This window comes from Vulpes vulpes, chromosome 2 (genome assembly GCF_048418805.1).
Source record: "Vulpes vulpes isolate BD-2025 chromosome 2, VulVul3, whole genome shotgun sequence".
Lineage (NCBI taxonomy): Eukaryota > Metazoa > Chordata > Mammalia > Carnivora > Canidae > Vulpes > Vulpes vulpes.
Window position 1 is genome coordinate 146507647 of NC_132781.1, and position 19154 is coordinate 146526800.

General features: G+C 44.9%; 1 protein-coding gene across 5 annotated transcripts in view; it reads left to right on the forward strand.

Annotated features, from left to right (window-relative positions):
* Window positions 1-19154, forward strand: part of ABCC11 (ATP binding cassette subfamily C member 11) — a 71696-nt gene that overhangs the window by 34984 nt on the left and 17558 nt on the right. For 2 of the 5 annotated variants that reach the window (XM_072750280.1, XM_026014517.2), the window contains 9 exons: window positions 1176-1300; window positions 2999-3071; window positions 4882-5085; window positions 6537-6671; window positions 6756-6852; window positions 8369-8458; window positions 11047-11150; window positions 14067-14264; window positions 17873-18099. In XM_072750280.1, coding sequence (XP_072606381.1) covers window positions 1176-1300; window positions 2999-3071; window positions 4882-5085; window positions 6537-6671; window positions 6756-6852; window positions 8369-8458; window positions 11047-11150; window positions 14067-14264; window positions 17873-18099 — 1253 coding nt within the window. Of the gene's footprint in view, window positions 1-1175; window positions 1301-2998; window positions 3072-4881; window positions 5086-6536; window positions 6672-6755; window positions 6853-7454; window positions 7604-8127; window positions 8260-8368; window positions 8459-11046; window positions 11151-14066; window positions 14265-17872; window positions 18100-19154 lie in introns of those variants that run through there. The other 3 variants (XM_072750283.1, XM_072750282.1, XM_072750281.1) reach the window with 3 other exon arrangements.

A 19154-nucleotide genomic window follows, 5' to 3' on the forward strand; every position in this document is an offset into this window, starting at 1 on the left:
GTAACTGGGAAGATAGATTCTACTTTTACAAAAATAGAAAACAGTTTGAATAGTACTTACATCCCAGGCCCTGTGCCCCGGCTTCTCATTTTTTCCTTCAACCTGAAAACGAGGCACATGGGGAAGGCACAGCCATTATGGCCAGTTTATAGATGAGCAGATGAGGTTCAGAGAGCTGACTTGCCCAGGGTCACACAACAGGTGAGGGAGGAGCCAGGGTCAAAACCCAGGTCCACGTGGTGTCAGAGCTTTTTTTCCCCATAGCAACGTCTCCTGGAAGCCTCCATCCAAGGCCACCTTTCTGTGTGGCTAGTGGTTTGTCAGTTTCCTCTTGAAATAAATAGTCACTGTCCATCTAATAAAGGAAAAACAAAAAGATGTTGTTACAAAATATTGTTCTTATTAATTAAAGCCTGGCTCCAAATCCGAAGCAGGAAGCATATGGGATTTTAAAGAGGAAGGGGCACAAGACGATGAGGTCCAATGCTGGGGCGGTAGGGATGGAGGTGATAGCCATGTGTGTGTGTGTGTGTGTGTGTTTTCTTAAATTTATCAAACAGAAAAGCAGGATGACACTAAAGACCCATATACCCACCACCTAGATTCAACAGCTGATAGCATTTGCATTTTTGTCACATTTGTGTAGAAACACATTTTGTAGAACTATTTTAAATTACAGAGATTATGAGGCATTTCCCACTTATTACTTCATCATGACATCCCCCAAATAAGCACATTTACCCATCTGTGTGCAATGACATCATCACATCTAACAACATTGGTAACGATTCTGTTGGTATCCAGGAATGGTCAGAGATGACCTGGAACTTTCTGTCTCACTGTGAAGAACATAGAGGCACCACTTGCTAGAGAATGGGGCTGGGGAAATAAAAGAAAGAAAAAGTATGAGGTGTCTTCAGTGCAGACCTGGGATTCAAGTCATAGGAGGAACTGGTTTAGCTCCGGCTGCTGCCCCATGCTCCCAGGACCATCCCTGGACTCACTGATAGGCCTGGCAGGACCATGTTAAAAGTCCCATTTACACAGGAAAGTCCCCAGGATCCTAGAGGGTAGACTCCCTACCCTAGAGGGTAGTCCTCGGGCCCTGTGGCTGCGAGCTAGGCAGGGTCCACCCCTGTTCTGCTCATTCTGAGGCTGGACTCACTCTGCTGCAGATGCACTTGCTGGAGGGCTCAGTGGGAGTGCATGGAAGCCTGGCTTATGTCCCTCAGCAGGCCTGGATCATAGGGGGTAACGTCAGGGAGAACATCCTCATGGGACGCCAGTATGACAAGGCCCGGTAAGTTTCTTGGAGGGTCCAGGAGGGACACAGCTGCATGGGGCTGGTTGGGGGAGGGATCCCCTGCTGCTAATAGTAATTTGACAACCGCTAACACTTGCTGTGTGCTCATTTATATGCATCCACGTATTTTCTCCTCACTGTGAAAGAAAGATTATTATCCTATCCATTTTCTAGAAGAGTCTCCAAGAGCTGAGGCCTCCAAAAGTTAAATGATCTAAAGCCACAGAGCTTGGAGGTTATGACAGAACCATGATTTGAACCCCATTGTTGTCAGGAACTTCATGCTTAGCTGTTAGATGAGTCAAAATATCCTTCCCCCTCTAAAAACAGTACTTTAAAACTTCATTTGTATTCATTAATGCCCCACCTCTAAGTCAAAAGGTGAAACGAATGGGGTGATGAGGTTGCGCGATGTAGAAGAAAACAGTTTGGATTCATGGTCCAAACTGGTGGGCCACCTGCCACCATCCTTGCCTTTTGTGCCCTCTCCCTCCCAGGGTCTGGGGTTAACCTGCTTGAGATATGCACTTGCAAGTCATGAGTGAAGTCTATTCAGTGGAGAATCCACAAAAGCTGCCCTGAATGCTACAGTTGTGCTTCCAACTCTGGCGGACCCAGGCCTCCTTTGACCATTTGCTTGATTTTGGCAATCTGCCCCCAGCAGCAACACTGGGAGATGTGTACATGCATGGACTGGCCACCTCCACCTGGTTGTCCTGTGGGCTCTTCCTTGTCAGGTCAAACACCAGCTCAAGAGCACTCTGCTCGCCCATCTTGCCTGCTTTTTCCCCAACTTGTCCATCTCAGTTTACTGGCATCATTGGACTGTGTGTCCCAGCAAACCCAATGCCTCCTGCTCTGATACTTCTCATCTAATTGGTCACCCATCCTGGACAACTCTATCTCCTAAATAGGTCTTGTCTTTCTCTCTTCTTCTCCAATCTCCGCTGCCAGGTCTTGCCTGTGATCTCCTGCTTGACTTGTTCCCACTTGTCCTTGGCTCCCTCTCTCCGGTTTCTCCTGCTCTGTTCCTGCCTCCAGAAACATAGCTCTCGTCATTGTTCTGCTTTCAGACTGATACAACTCATTGGGCAGTTTTGAAGTGTCCAGTCAGAAATAAAAATGCACCAATTCTTAGATTTAGCACTACTAGGAATTTAACACATAGATAGGGTCACCATGGACACAAAGGCCAATATACAAAAGTATTCATACTACACATTGTTCATAGCAGCAAAAGGCTAGAAACAACCCTAGTGTCCATCACAGGGACACTGGTTAAATAATTTATGTTGCAGCTATATAACGAAATACTGTGGTGCCATGAAAACAAAACAAACCTATACATGCTGCACACAGACGTATACAACCACGTTATTTCTGAATGAATACCTAAGAAACTATAATAGTGGCTGCTTCTGAGGAAAGCCACCGAGTCCAAAATGAGGGAGACTTGCTTTTCATTACGTCTTTTTGTTGCTGTTGCTCTGTTCTAATATTTACTTAATGCATGTATTAGATTAAAAGAAATGAAGGAAAGAAGGAAATGCAAAAATCCTCCAGTGCTTTATGATTGAACACAGGATCAAGTCCAAATTTCTCAGCATGAAACCCAAGACCGTTCTCTTCCCAACTTGGGAAGGCTAGGGGGCCTGCGCCTGGGCCTCTTGTTTGTCAGTTCTCCGTCCTTTGCAGGTACCTCCAGGTGCTCCATTGCTGCTCCCTGAACCACGACCTGGAAATTCTGCCCTTTGGAGACATGACAGAGGTGAGTGGGAGGTGAGGGTCCCCCACCTCTGTTGCGATGGTGCCTTTGTAATGGTTCTTTGGGGTCCTTAGGCTACCTTCCTGGGTAGGTAGAGGAGGAAATTTGGCTATTTCCCCAAAGCAGCCCATGAAGCCTCAAAGCCTTCCCTACTCAGAGAGGGAACTGGGGCTTATCTCCTATGGATAGCTGGCAAAGAGCCTACCTTACCTCGCAAGCATGGGGAGCTGACCTCAAACTCCTTTTGGAGCAAAGCCCTCGAGACCTGTGAAGATGAGAAACCTCCCATCCATCCCCCTCTTGTGCCCTCTCCCCTGTCCCGCCCTGCCCCCTCTGGCCAGCTCTTCCTTTGCCAGTGGGAACAGTAGCCAAGGCTTTCCAGCAGCAATGTGATTCACATTTTCTTGATAATTCACCGTCTTTCACATCTGTAGCCACTTTTAATCTATGTAAGACCTTTGTAAGATAGAAGCAATATTGTTGTTGTATTTATTACTTATTTTCTCAGTCTGCGGAGCATTTAGCAGATGTAAAAGACTATTGTAGCAACTTGAATGCATTATCTTAGGCAAACCTCAGGTAATTCTAGGAGGTCTAGGAGGTCACTGCTTCTATTACCCTTCTTTTAAAGGTGAGTCTGTAAACCCTTGAGGGCAGAGCACTCAGTTATCTTGTTCAGGGTTATCTCTTCAGTAGGAAGGAGAAAGTGTGGTCCATAGAATGGCATCAAGGAGTATGGACTTCATCATGCTTGAAGTTCAGATGAGCTGATACATACAAAGTGCTGTGAACATGCCCAGCTAGGGTGGGTGTTAGCTCATCATGAGAGCATAGTAGGCACTTAGTAAGCATCTGTGGAGTGAGGAAGTAACTCCTGACATAAGGCATCATGTAGGATAGTCCTTCCCATGACAGCAACAATAGAGCCTCTTCCAGCCATTGCCCCCCTGTCCTGTTGAGTGGCTGTATGTCCTACAGTCTTAGACAGCGAGGTCTGGTGGTCCTGCAGGTCGATGGTCACTGTCAACAGATTTAAAACCCAAATAAACAGAACATGAGAGACTCCTAACTCTGGGAAACGAACTAGGGGTGGTGGAAGGGGAGGTGGGCGGGGGGAGGGGGTGGGGATGACTGGGTGATGGGCACTGAGGGGGGCACTTGATGGGATGAGCACTGGGTGTTATTCTATATGTTGGCAAATTGAACACCAATAAAAAATAAATTTATAAAAACCAAAAAATAAAATAAAATAAAATAAATAAAATAAAACCCAAATAAGATGTAAGGAGGTTCTCTTTCTTAGAAATGATTTTTTAAAAATCTAAACTGCTATATTTTTAAAATGCCACTTAAGAAGTTGACAGACAGGGCAGCCTGGGTGGCTCAGTGGTTAAGCGCTGCCTTCAGCCCAGGGCCTGATCCTGGAGACCCTGGATTGTGTCCCACGTCGGGCCCCCTGCATGGAGCCTGCTTCTCCCTCTGCCTGTGTCTCTGTTTCTCTCTCTCTCTCTGTGTCTGTCATGAATAAATAAATAAAATCTTAAAAAAATAAAAGAAGTTGACATACAGGTTTAGAAATATTGTATCTAATTATGAGTTATAAAATTTTAATTAACTGAAAATCATTTTTTTCATTCCTTCCTAAGCAAATTTTGAAAAATATTTTTTTGAATACTAGGGGTGCCAAATCATTAGATGACCAGGAGGGTGCACCGAGGGGGTTCAGGCTGTCACATCTGGACACCTGGGTGGTTTGAGCACTCCTCACCGGTCTCATCCTCTAGACACAGTGCCTTTGACTGCCTATTTGCAGATTGGGGAGCGGGGCCTCAACCTCTCTGGGGGGCAGAAGCAGAGGATCAGCCTGGCGCGTGCTGTCTACTCTGACCGCGAGCTCTATCTGCTGGATGACCCCCTGTCTGCTGTGGACACCCACGTGGGGAAGCACATCTTTGAGGAGTGCATTAAGAAGATGCTCAGTGGAAAGACCATCATTCTGGTGACCCACCAGCTGCAGGTAACCACCCTTTTAGGGCTCTGGCCATGACCGATGGCTAACATAGATCCTCACGTTTCTGCTATTGATTCAGTAATAACTTCACAGCAGCCACCCCTTCATCTCAGACTAGACCTCAACATTTGAGGGGGGCATTATAAAAAACCTGATCTCTTCTGTTTCTATGTGGAGAGGACAGGCTGGTAAAAGATTTCTGTGGCTGGTAAATATTGAAGCCATATTTTAAGGTCTTCTTCAAGATTTTATGGGTTGGCTCCTCTTTTAAAGTTAGGAAAAAAAGAAGAAAAACTTTCAGAGAAGAATTCTCAAAGTCTCTGATGAAGTGCAGTGACATATGGGGGCTGTCTCTCATAATGCCTTTACCCAAGTATTTCCATATTAGGTTTTGGCCTCAAGACAGTATTATTACTTATCCCTCTCCTTCCATTTTGGCCTATTTTGGGGGTACAAAATATTTCAGACATAAAAACAGTTTATAAAATAATCTGATGAAAATCCATCCATCTACCACCCAGATAAAATAATCTAATGAAAATCCATCCATCTACCACCCTTGAACATGGATCCCTCTCGGATTGCATTCAGCTTCCTGCTCCCCTCACTTTGTTGTTTGTCATTCTCATGCAGGTCTCCATACCCTTACAACATGTGTAGGAATCTCTAGGCTTGATAAAGTGTCCTTTTGCATATTTTAAAGCTTTATTTAATTGATAGTTTACTTTCTGTGACTTTCTGTAATTTGCTTATTTCACTCAACATTGTATTTTTGAGCTCTTCCATGTTGGTATGTGCAACTTGATTTAATTCTCACTGGTATAGCATTCCAGTATCTGAATAGAACAGAATTTATTCTCCTACGATGTACATCTAGGTTGTTTCCCATTTTTCACTTTTACAAAAAAATGCTTTGGCATACTTCTTTTCATAGGTGTCTTTTTTCTTTTAAGATTTTATTTATTGATTTGAGATAGAGAAAGAAAGAGAGCCAGCAGAAGGAGAGGGAGAAGCAGGCTCTCTGCTGAGCATGGAGCCCAATGTGGGGCTCCATCTCAGGACCCTATATCATGACCTGAGCCATAGGCAGACACGTAATTGACTGAGGCACCCAGGCACCTTTTGTATGTATCTTTATACATGTTTGCGAGTTTTGGGGGGTAGAGTTTTAGGAGTCCAATTGTTAGTTCAAAATTCTTAAATATTTAACTTTACTAGATATTATCAAGCTGTTTTCCCAAGTATTTGCACTAGACTACAACACCCCCTACCCTTTATGAGAGTTCCCTGTACCTCCAGTCATTACCAGCACTTACGCAATGTTTTAAGATTTTTGTAAGCCTGGGGATATAAAATAATATTTTATTATGATTTAAATTTATATTTTCCTGTTGAATGGTGAAGTTGAATATCTTTTTGTATGCTTACTGAACACCTTATTTCTTCTGACTCTTCAGTACTTAGCACTTTGTGACCAGATCATTTTCTTAGAAGATGGGAAAATCTGTGAAAAAGGAATTCACAGTGAATTAATACAGAAAAAAGGGCGATATGCTCAACTCATCCAGAAGATGCTTGGAAAAGCCACACAGGTGATTTCCACCTCACCTCATCCCACCCTTGCTACCCACAGAGAGGAGCATCTCTTGCATTCATGGCATGTGCTTTCTCCCCAGGACAAACTGCAGGACACAGTAGAGACAGCAGAAGACCCTCAGGGGCAAGGGCAGGCCTGGACCACCTGCCAGGAAGAAATTCTTCCTGAAAATGATGGTAATGGTGCTGGGAACAGGGAGAAAACATTTGCCTGCCTGCCTGTCCAGAAGTCCTAGTATTTCCTCCTGGACCCCAGATGGGGCCCTGTCCCTCACTGTCCAGAATCCTAGACATCACATACACAGGTTACAGATCCACGTAGTTGAGGGCCGCGGGGCATGAACTGTGCTGGTTAGGAGGCCTGAGGATCCCAGAAGTGAATGCTGTGGGGGTAGAGCTGAGGGTGTGTAGAGGCAAAGGCAGGGTGTGGGTAGCTTACGCCTGGAGTGGCATAAATTTAACTTAAGGCTGCTAGACATTCATTCATTACATGTTTGTTGAAAGTAAATGTTGAAAACCAAGGTATTAGAAATCAGAAATGAATTGGGCCCAGTCTTGGATATCCAGAAGCTCAGGCCTTGATCTTTTCCGAGACAGGGCAGCAGGGCAGAAAGACCTCCATTTTTAAAGCAAGACAGTTCTGGAATTGAATTCCAGCTCTGCTGCTTACAAAGCTGTGTGACCTTGGCCAAGCAACATAACCTCTCTAAACCCTCATTTGCAAAAGTGAAGATAATAGTGCTTACTCTGCAGGGTCATAGTGGAGATAAGATGAGGTCAGTTGGAGGGAGGCCTTAGGACAGTGCCTAGCATATTGGAGGCTCCTGTCAGAAAACATTTGCGGCGGAAAAATAATTGGAAGGAACAGGTATATAGGTCACAGAATGAAAGGAAAAGTTGAAGAAGCAGGCTTCAGCAATTTTAGGGTGTAAGTATTAGGAACAGGTGCAAAATCTTTTTGAGGAAGACCTACTCCAAATATTTTTCATCCTAGTGTGATTTCCCTTAAGATTCAAATTCTAGGAAGAGAGCCCTCTTCCCCAGGAGAAATTAGGGTTTAGTAGAAGAAGGAGAGCTACAGATAGGGACAACCACGCCCCCCAAAGTGCTGCTTCCTGTTGTTGCCTTTGTCATTAGCAGCATCTGATGGTACTTCCCAGGTGCTGGCTTCCCTGCGCCACTCTAGGATGAGTCTGTCTGAGCTAGTGTATAGTTGTTTTCAGGAGCATATTGCTGCAAAGCATGTTACTAACCACCTATATACATCTGCCAGCTGCCAGATAAGGAAATAGAGAGGTTAAGTGATTTGCCTGAGATTGCACAGTATTGTAATGACCATTCTGGAACCCAGTTTTCTGGTCTCAGATAATTGCTTTCTTCATTCTCTCTTGCTGGCTTTCGCAACCCATCATGTTCTTGGGCACCCCAGCAACCCTTCCTACCCCCTTCACCAGGGTTACTGAATGACTGGGGATGGAACCCGTGCCCAGGCTCTGAAGTCCAGGTCAGAGTTACCTTCAGCAGAGTCTCCCACAGAAACATGCGGGTTAGAGTCGGACTTGGGTGGGGCTCTGCAGCTGGAAGGTGAGGAAGCTGGTAAAGGGTGGAAGTCAGGGACAGAGGGCTTTGCAAAAGCTCTTCTTGCAAACGATTGAGAGGCAAATCATTTCCTTCTTCTCTCACTCTGATCCAGTGCTGGAGAATCAGCTCACAAGAAAGGAGATGATGGAAGAAGGGTCTCTGGGATGGAGAGTCTACCACCATTACATCCGGGCGAGTGGAGGTATGGTGGGCCAGCTGCCATCTGGGCCCAGCGCTCTCTCTCTGACTGGCCCTGCCACCGAAACTGGGTCAGGCTGGAATGTGTGCAGTCATGTGAGATAGAGAGGAGAGAGGCACAGGGGAGTCATGCCAATCGTGGGTTTGACTTGCACAATTCCAATCTCAGCCCGTCAACTATAGTGACTCACCACCATAGTCCATGCTGGAAGTTAAGTTTCATGTTGTGTTAAAATGTACCTGGGATTTATTTTATTCAGGATGGTAAGACATGCAGACATGGAAATTATTGTCACAAAGGAAGATGTTTATGTTCATAGATCCCTAGAAACAGGAGACACGGCTTGCCATGCAGGGCCATACAGGGAAGCACCAGGTTGATCAGGAGGCAGAGGGAAGGGAGAACGCAGCCAGGAGCCCTTATTGGGGGTTTTGTGGGAAGGAGTGAGTAAGGCAGGGTAGGTATGCTGAGTAACCTTAGGATTATATAGTTTGAATAAGTCTGGGGGGTGCTGCGCTATACAAGTGGTCCCTAGTTATCTGGCACCTGGCCCCGGGATGATGTAGGGCAGGAATATTGGCTTGCTGCATAAATTTGATGAGGAGGTGGTTGGGAGTATGGGTTGTGGATCGGTTGGTTTGTTTAGCACAGATGTGCTCACAGGAAGTCATTTGCTGTTTCTAGGGATTAGTTGGCCCCGGGAAGCACAGCCTCCCCAGGATCAAGGCCCCAATTGCCACAGCATCAAGAATGTAGAAAATACAGACATAGTCTGTTCAGTACTGTTTATTTAAGTGGTGTTCAAGCTGTAAGTCCTGACCCACTAGTGGGTTGTGAAATCACTTGAGTGGAGTATAAGCAGCCCTGAAAGGAGGAAAATAGAACAGAATAGAAAACATCTGTATGCATTTCATATATTGACATTGGTGAAGCTTTTATTCTGGTATACATTAAAATACATTTCTCAGGCGATGGGAGCTAGAAGTTTCAAAGCTAATGGTTTACTAAAGGGCATACGTTACCGAATTCATATAAATATAACTGTACAATGTTATAAACACAAGACTGAGTATATGATACTGTACTTTTAAAGAAATTTAAGAGATTTTTGAAAGTAACTCGAACTCCTTGTCAACGTTTTACTCTTGATTGACTTCGGAACCCAACCCTGTGTGAGGTGTATCTTCTTTCTACCTGTCTAGGGGAGGAAGGGGTAGGCTGTGCATAGATCACCATCCCTACCCCTTCTACCATGGACACTCCTGCAGGGCATAATATAGTGTCTAGCCAGAATGGGGAACAGAAAATGCTTGTGAATGCGTGAATGAATCCAGCAACCAATTGATCTGTATTTACAAAGTACCTATTATGGACCAGGCACTGTGCTAAGCAGACTCTGGAGGGGAAGGGGGTATAAAGGCATCTAAGAGCCAACCATGGAATCTAGCTGGAGAATTATGACATTTGCATTTACCATGTAGCAGGAGAGATCTCCGTGGCCAGGCACAGTCTCACATGTCATCAAAGAAGAGATGGCCCTTGAGTGGAGCTTAAGACGGGTTGAATTCAAGAGAAGAAATATGGGTGGGCTGCCTGGCTGACTCAGTTGGTAGGGCATGCAACTCTGGATCTCAGGGTTGTAAGTTTGAGTTCTACATTGGATATAGAGATTACTTAAAAGATAAAATCTTAAAAAAATATATGGGTGTGGATCACAGACTGGATAGGTGGGTAGAGTGCTAGAGCAAGGGACAGATGCTGAAAGAGGGAATGCGCTTTGGGTTTTCCCATCCTTGACTTTTTTGAATCCGAGCTCTACTACATAACACCTCTATGACCTTGGGCATGTTTCTTCCTCTCTTGGAGACCCAATAAACAAGGTTAGGAATAACTAACTAAAAAAATAAATATCGATGTTTAGTACTATGCCTGGCACATAGTACATAATAGTCCTACCACATAAAAGGTAGTTATTGTAGGGCACCCAGGTGCTCAGTCAAGTGTCCGACTTAATCACAGGTCATGATCTCAGGGTCCTGGGATCAAGCCCTGCATTGGGCTCTGAATCAGCACAGAGTCTGCTTGTCCCTCTGTCCTTTCCCCCTCTCATGTTCTCTCTCCCCCAATAAATAAATAAAGTCTTTTAAAAAGGTAGCTATTGTTATCTTGAAGATTGAATTATCAGGACCCACATAAGGGGAACTACTCTAGAATACTGCTTTTGTGCCAGGCACTGGGTTGGGTATTTGGTATACATTATTGCCTATCATCTTCAGGGTGACCCCATGTAGCTAGAATGACTACCATTACCATTTCATAGGTAAAGAAGTGGAACTGACATTTGGTACTTTGCCCAGGCTAACATAGCCTGTAAGTAGTAGAGTCCCAGGATTTGACTCTTGAGTTTTCTAACCTTGGAAACCAGCCCTTTCCAGTCCTTCAAGGCATCCAAGGTAGGTGTAGGTCAGGGAGATGCAAGGGCTTGCAATGACTGGGAGACAGAGGTCCTATCCTTCTTGATGGTTACATATTAGCCATTGCTGTTTACCTTCTTGTGGCACCTGTGTGTCACCCTTCCTCTCCCTCCTCAGGTTACATGATGTTTGCCATTGTTTTCTTTCTCATGTTGGGGATCATCTTCCTCACGACCTTCAACTTCTGGTGGCTGAGCTACTGGTTGGAACAGGGCTCAGGGGTAAGTGTTACAGTGGGAGTGGGGTGTGTTTCTGTGGGCTGGTATGGAGTGGGGCAGCTTCTTATTTCTTGGGCCCCATAAAGATCAGAGTATAGATTGTGGAACCCCATAACAGGTCCAGAGCTTGCCATTGCCAAATTAACAAGTGGAAGAGCTCTAGAGAAGACTTCTGAGAGCTGGAACATGGTAGGGCTCCCTCCCAGCTCTGGTCCCCTGTGTTCACAGAATGAGTGGTCATAAGTGCTGTCTCGTCAGGAGAAAACCAAGAGGTTTCTGTCCCCAAACCAGTCCTCAAGAATGCATTACATTCCACCTTGGTGATTTTGCCTTTTCACTTTGCTTTATTTAAAATGTGCATCTGCATTTCTTGTTGGGGGCAAAGAGGCCACATCAAATATAAGCATAGCTGGTGTTAGTATAAACAAGGAAGAAACATTTTACTCAGTTACTACCGTGTCAGGGAAATTGCTGAGAGCCATTCTGATTTGGGCCTTTCGAATGCACAGTTGATTTGGGCATTTTAAAAAGAGAATGAACGTGAGGGCTCAGTAGATTCAGAGAAATGAAACTTACCAAGGGTTGGTGGGTGTGAATGTGATGAGGTCAGGGGTCCACTAGCTGACAGTTATCAAAGTTAGGACCCTAATCTTCCACAGAGGCAGAGGCCCTATCCCTCCTGATGGTTACATGTCAAAGTCATGGTTTCTAGGTCCTTGGAAGAGATGCTTTGAGTTGTAAGAGCTACATATTCACAGCTATGTGCACTTTTTAGTAGGTGCTCTGAGAAAGGGAGCATGCCATCAGGTGTTGGCTAGAACAAGTGGTAACTTTTCCTGGTGGTGGTTGAACTTCCTCAGGCAGGCATTTTGATGGGGGGCAGGGGCTGGGGTCCTCCTATGGACATGCTTTGAGCTGCGAGAAGCCATACTACAGTTTGGTTAAGTTTTTTAGTGCAGGGATTTGGAAGGAGTCATCCTGTGTTGAGAAACCTGCAGTTTTCAGCTGTCATGTGCCTGGTTAATTCATTAATCTTTGCAACCACATTCTGAGGTAGGCACTAACTCTATTTTACAGAAGAAACTGTGCTTAGAGAAGAAAATAACCTGCCCTGGGATGTGAAGTTCCCTGGTGGGACTTGAACTTGGTGTTCTGATTCCAAGCCATGTTTGCCCAGAGGTCTGCTTGGTTAACCTTTGAGTTATGTGTCAGGCAGGGTTTGGTCCAGAAAACAGAAGCCACTTGAAGAATTTATAGCTTCCAAAGATTCAATATAGGAATTAGAGGCTACTCAGTCATTGGAAGAGCTCCAGTGACCCCAGCAGTGGGTAGCTCTAAAGTGGCTGATTATCAGAAGGATGCCTGCAAGTCCCTGGCCAAACTCCATGTGCCACCTCCATGTCCACAGTTGCCACCAGCATATGATGGCTTCTTCTATTTCAGCTTTGAGATTTCCTGAGACTGCCTCTCTTTGTGAAAATCTAACACCTGAGACCATGCCGGCAGGAGTCTGGGAAATCAAGTTCCCAAGCTCTCCCTTGCATCATAGTGAGGAATGTAGAAGCACCAGGAATGATGCCGGGTGATAATCTAGCACAAGTTTCTTTTTCTTTTTTCTTTTTTTTAGCACAAATTTCTAACACCAAAGAGTGAATTTATCAAGTCATTTTCTACCCTGGCAGAAGAAAATAGGCTCATTAGAAATCAGGCTTCCTTGCTACAAAGATGCATTGAAAGAAGGACGAAAAGAAGTCATTCAGGGAGCTGAGTTTAGAACAATCAGGGTAGAGTGGGTGGTGCAGTGGGGAGTAGAGCTGCAGTCAGGGAGACAGACTAGTTTGCCTGTTGTATAGTGGACCAGGACAGACAGACAATGAGGGCCTAATCCAGGGCAAGGCAGTGAGAAGAGAGAGGGAGGGAAAAGCAAAAGCACCAAGCAGGGAGGTTTGCACATATAGTTTCACCCTGCACCAGCTACTGAGTCTAAATGTGGTTCCAGGAAGAAGGATTTTCTCTCCCCATTGAATTTCACTCTGAATTCAGTTTTTTAAAAAAATTCAATCTGACTCCCCAAAGAAAGAAAACTCAGTTTTCCTCTATTCCCACACAATGCAATGTGCAGTTTTCTTTAACTCTCTGGACACAATCTGTGTGTCCTACAATTCCGACATGATGTGGAGTGAATGCAGTCCCACAAGACTATCTGTGCTTCAGATACTAATCATAAGTCTGGACCTCCTGTACTTCTGGCAGACCAGCTATCTGTTGGGGGTTCCAATGACCCCCTTTTAGGATTTGATCATTTGCTGGAATGGTTCACAGAACTCAGGGACCAGCTTTTTGGAAGGGGTATAGTAAAGGATACAGATGAATGGCCGGATGAAGCAGTACATAGAGTAAGATCAGGAAGGGCTCTGAGTGCAGGAGCTTCTGTCTCTGTGGAGTTGGGGTGCACAACCCTCCTCGCATGTGGATGTGTTCATCAACCTGGAAGATCTCTGAACCCCACACTTTAGGGATTTTATGGTAGCTTCATCACACAGGCATGATCAATTATTAATTCAATCTCCAGCTCCACTCCCCATGCAGACAGTGGGGGGGGGGTGGAGTTGAAAGTTCCAAACTTCTACTCATGGTTTGGTCTTTCTGATGACCAGTTCTCCATCCTGCAGCTATCTAGTCCCCTCTCCCCACTAGCCATCTCAGTAGCTACAAAAAGACACTCTAATTGCTCCAGAGACTCCAAGGGTCTTAGAAGTTCTTATGTCAGGAACCACAATCAAAGGCCAAATATTAGAACAAAAGATGCTCCCAGTACCCCCATCACTTAGGCAATTACAGGGATTTTAGGAGCTCTGTGCCAGAAATGGGGAACAAAACCAACTATTTCTTAACAAACCACACTGTTTTTTCTTGAAGACCAATAGCAGCCAAGAGAACAATGGAACTACTGCAAACCCAGGTGACATACTGGACAACCCTCAGCTGCTGTGTTATCAACTGGTGTATGGACTCAGTGTCCTGCTACTAATCTGCTTTGGTGTCTGCTTCTCGGGGTTTTTCACCAAGATCACAAGGAAAGCATCCTCAGCATTGCACAATGAGCTCCTCAACAAGGTACGGCCTGGGCATGGCTGAGGCCACAGGCTTGCCCAGTTTTCTTTTTCATTTTCTTTGTTTTTTTTAATTACTAGACTTTATTTTTTTGAGCAGTTTTTAAAAAAAATTGAGTTGAAAGTACAGAGTTCTCATGTGTCCCTCACCAATCCCCCAGTTTCTCCAGTTATTAACATGTTGCATTAGTGTGGGATGTTTATTACAACTGATGAGCCAATATCAATACATTTATTATTATTATTAGTAGTAGTAGTAGTATCTAAAGTCCATGGTTCACATTAAGGTTCACTGTTTGCATTATACATTCTATGGATTTGGACACACATATATTGACATATATCTGCCATATATCCACACATATATCTGCCATAAAGGCTCATATAGAAAGTTTCACTGCCCTAAAAGTCCTCTTTGTTCTACCTATTCATCCCTCCCTTCCCCTCAAATCCTGACAACTGCTGATCTTTCTTACTGTCTCCATAGTTTTGCCCTTTCCAGAATGTCATATAGTTGCAAGTGTACACTGGGCTACTAGGTGGGTGGGAGCAGGCCACAGAAGGAGCTGGGGGCATAGAAGCTCCCCCACTGCTAGCAGGATGATTCTAAAAGCTCAGTGTCTTGCTGGAGGGTCAATGGTCACGCCAATGCTTGTCTCTATTGGCTGAGCACTGTCACATACAGAGTTGCTTATAGTTGTTCTGGGTTCTTTTTGAAGTGGTCCTATGATCCTTATTTTACATATGAGAGGACTGAGATCCTTGTGTGTTATGGTGAGAATATGTTATGGTTAAAATACCAAATGGTCTGCGATATCACACTGTCTCCTGGAAATGTCATGGGTCTTCCCCTCACCGGATGTTACTATGTGCAGGTACCGGGTGGGCATTGGGCAGTGGGGAATGAACAATGCAGGTATGGTTCAGACCATCATGGCCTTATAGTATATTGAGGGAGATTGATGAGGAAACAGGCTGTTGTAACATAGTGTGGAAAATTACCCACTGGGTGGGAACCCATGGGTTCCTAAGAACCTAACAGGCACCTAACCCCAGCATATGGGTGGTGGGGGGAAGGGTGGGAGTCCAAGAAGCCTTCTTGGAGGAAGGGACCCCTCTGCTATGAGCTGAAGGAAGAGTTGAAGCACTTTAGCCAACTTAAATTAGGAAGTGAAGAGAGAGCATTTCTGGGGAACTGAATGGAATCTAGGAGGACAGGTACTCAGAGGGGTAGAGCAGGGATTTTCATGAGTGTTCTTGGGAGGTGAGGAGGACATCCATCATTCCTTGTAGACTGAATGCAAACTGTATTGACATTAAGTATTTCAATGTGGGGAACATGAGGTGGAGGCATTTCCCCACACCTCACACCTCACATAAAGCAGCTGGCTTCTGGAACCAGACAGCAAGAGAGGAATATTCTCCCTGAGGCCAGCCACTGTTTACTACCTTTACTATGACTTCTAAGATTCTAACTCTGCACTCCAAGATTCTGGAAATATGCCTCAAAGTGATAATTCCTATTTTATTATTTTTTTCAAGTTTTTGTTCCCATTAGAAAATATGCTTCGTATTTACAATATGTTTCTTTTTGTAGTCCTTTTATAGCTTCATTGCTTTCAAATTTGCCTTTGTACTGATAAATATTCACAGTGAAGGACAAACCTCTGAGATAATGGGCTCAACTACAAACAACAAACTGCAAAAACAGATTATTTTGACACTTATGGGGCACAGAAACCCTGTCTCCATGTCCCCACCATCTGTCCCTAAAGTCCTGAGTGATGGTAGGCTCTCACAAAGACGGCTGACTCGCCTGCAGCCCAGGGTGTGATCCTGGAGACCCGGGATCAAGTCCCAGGTCGGGCTCCTTGCATGGAGCCTGGTTCGTCTCTGCTGCCTCTCTCTCTCTCTCTGGCTCTCTCTCACGCGCTCTGTGTGTGTGTGTGTCTCTCATGAATAAATAAAATAAAAAATCTTAAAAAAAAAAGAAAAGAAAAATAGTATACACCTAAAACTAATATTGCACTGTATATTAACTACCCGGAATTTAAATTAAAAACTTAAAACAAACAAACAAACAAACAAACACGGCTGACTCACACCACAGCTGAACTGCATCCTGCTCCTGTGCACCTCTCTCCCTGCACCACCATCTCCACCCACCACCTGCCCCCGTGAGTGCTCAAAGTCCTGGAGGGGATGATTGTGACTTCTTCAAGTGACTGTGACCGTTCTTGTCCCTTTTGCTTATGCATTTCACAAAAAGATTCTGGAGAGAAGATGAAAGGTAATTTAGAGGCAGAAAGAGTGAGGAAGCTCATCCATCACGTGCCTCTCCCAACCTCACTGCCTCCCCTCCCACCTGACAGCGGGAACATGAACATGAACTGCACTTGGTCAGCAGTGCCCGGGCATTTGCAATGAGAACTGCTGTAAGGGGCACTTGGTGACTCTAATAATTACTATTTATTGATAATCAAAATGCACTTTCGTTCCCCCCTTTCATTCCTTCCTTTGTTTTTGGCTTTGATAGATACAATTAACTTCTATTTATGTCTTTTTCTTGTATTACAGCTAGAGAAATACATAGGGAAATGAAAGTGGTCCATTGGTCAGCAGCTCAGTGCCACAAACCTTTAAGAAATGCCTCTGTAAAGAGCGTGGCTGTGCTGGGGCAGGGGGAGGTCAGGGAGCCCTCTGGGAGGGCTCAGTTTTGCCATTAACTACTTTGGTACCTTGGGCAGATTACTGAGCAGCCTTCCCTTCTCTGGCCTTCAGTTTCCTCTTCTGTAAAATGAGTACATCGAACTAGATGCTTTCGTTAGAGCCCTTCTAGTGTGAAATGTTCTTTGATTGCCAAAGGGTCTTCTGTCCACTGCTTAGGAGACCAGGTTAGGACACCACCTTCAAGAAGGGGTGGTCATGCTTAAATTCTACCCAAGACACCAAGTAATATGAAATCGCAGTGGAGCTGCTGCTACTAATCTTGGGCAATCCTGGAAAATGGTCCCATCTGTAGAAAATAATCAGAGCTGGTTTTAATGGAATGCTAATTAGGAGACAGAAACTGTTCTGAGACTTTCAGTGTATTACCCCTTCCTTCCTTCCTTCCTTCCCTCCCTCCCTCCTTCCCTTCCTCCCTTCTTTCCTTCTTTCCTTCCTTCCTTCCTTCCTTCCTTCCTTCCTTCCTTCCTTCCTTCCTTCCTTCCTTCCTTCCTTCCTTCCTTCCAGTTTTATTAAGATATGATTCACATATTCATAAACCTCACTCTTTTAAGTTGTACAACTCAGAGGTTTTAGCCTATTTGCAGAGGTGTGCAATCTTCACAACCACAATGGGGTTGTTAACCCCATTTTACAAATGAAGACAATGAGATTCAGAGGGGTTAAGTAACTTATGCCCAAAGTCACACAGCAGTTGGTAGAGGAACTCAGGCAGATTGACTGTGGAGCTCTTGCTTTTCACCATCGCTCTCCACCACCTCCCCTGCACACTCCTTAGGCTGCATCCTGCACATCTTCAGAGCCTAAGGGCAACTGACATCTTCCTCAAGTCCCAGAGCAAGGAGGGCAGCTAGCTGTTGATCTGGGTTGCTTTTGTCCCTGCAGGTTTCTTGCTGCCCCATGAGCTTCTTTGACACAACCCCAACAGGCCGACTCCTGAACTGCTTTGCGGGGGACTTGGATGCCATGGACCAGTTGTTGCCTGTTGTTGCTGAAGAGTTTCTGCTCCTGTCTTTGATGGTGGTCGCTATCCTGTTGGCTGTCAGTGTGCTGTCTCCATACATTCTGTTGATGGGAGTCATATTATTTACTCTTTGCCTTATTTTTTTTTCGTAAGTAGGTTCTTTCTGCTTGTGAGCTGGGTCTGTGACTTGGGATACAAGGTTGGAATCTAGGTAGAACTGAGTGGTCCCTGAGGTTGATGGCCCAGGTTACTCCCTCTCATTCTTCTTCTTCTTCTTCTTCTTCTTCTTCTTCTTCTTCTTCTTCTTCTTCTTCTTCTTCTTCTTCTTCTCCTCCTCCTCCTCCTCCTCCTCCTCCTCCTCCTCCTCCTCCTCCTCCTTCTTCTTCTTCTTCTTCTTCTTCTTCTTCTTCTTCTTCTTCTTCTTCTTCTTCTTCTTCTTCTTCCTCCTCTTCCTCTTCCTCTTCCTCTCCTTCTCCTTCTCATTTTCTTCTTCTTCTTCTTCTTCTTCTTCTTCTTCTTCTTCTTCTTCTTCTTCTTCTTCTCCTCCTCCTCCTTCTCCTCCTCCTCCTCCTCCTCCTCCTTCTTCTTCTTCTTCTTCTTCTTCTTCTTCTTCTTCTTCTTCTTCTTCTTCCTCCTCTTCCTCTTCCTCTCCTTCTCCTTCTCATTTTCTTCTTCTTCTTCTTCTTCTTCTTCTTCTTCTTCTTCTTCTTCTTCTTCTTCTTCTTCTTCTTCTTCCTCCCCCTCTTCCTCTTCCTCTCCTTCTCCTTCTCCTTTTCTTCTCCTTTTCTTCTTCTTCTTCTTCTTCTTCTTCTTCTTCTTCTTCTTCTCCTCCTCCTCCTCCTCCTCCTCCTCCTCCTCCTCCTCCTCCTCCTTCTTCTTCTTCTTCTTCTTCTTCTTCTTCTTCTTCTTCTTCTTCTTCTTCTTCCTCCCCCTCTTCCTCTTCCTCTCCTTCTCCTTCTCCTTTTCTTCTCCTTTTCTTCTTCTTCTTCTTCTTCTTCTTCTTCTTCTTCTTCTTCTTCTTCATTTTTTAAAAAGATTTTACTTATTTAGTTGAGAGAGAGAGAGAGGAGAGCACAAGTGGGAGGAGGGTCAGAGGATGAGAGAATCTCAAGTGGACTCCTTGCTGAGCAGGGACCCCGATACAGGACTCAATCCCAGGACCCCATGATCATGGCCTGAGCTGGAGGCAGACATTTAACCAAA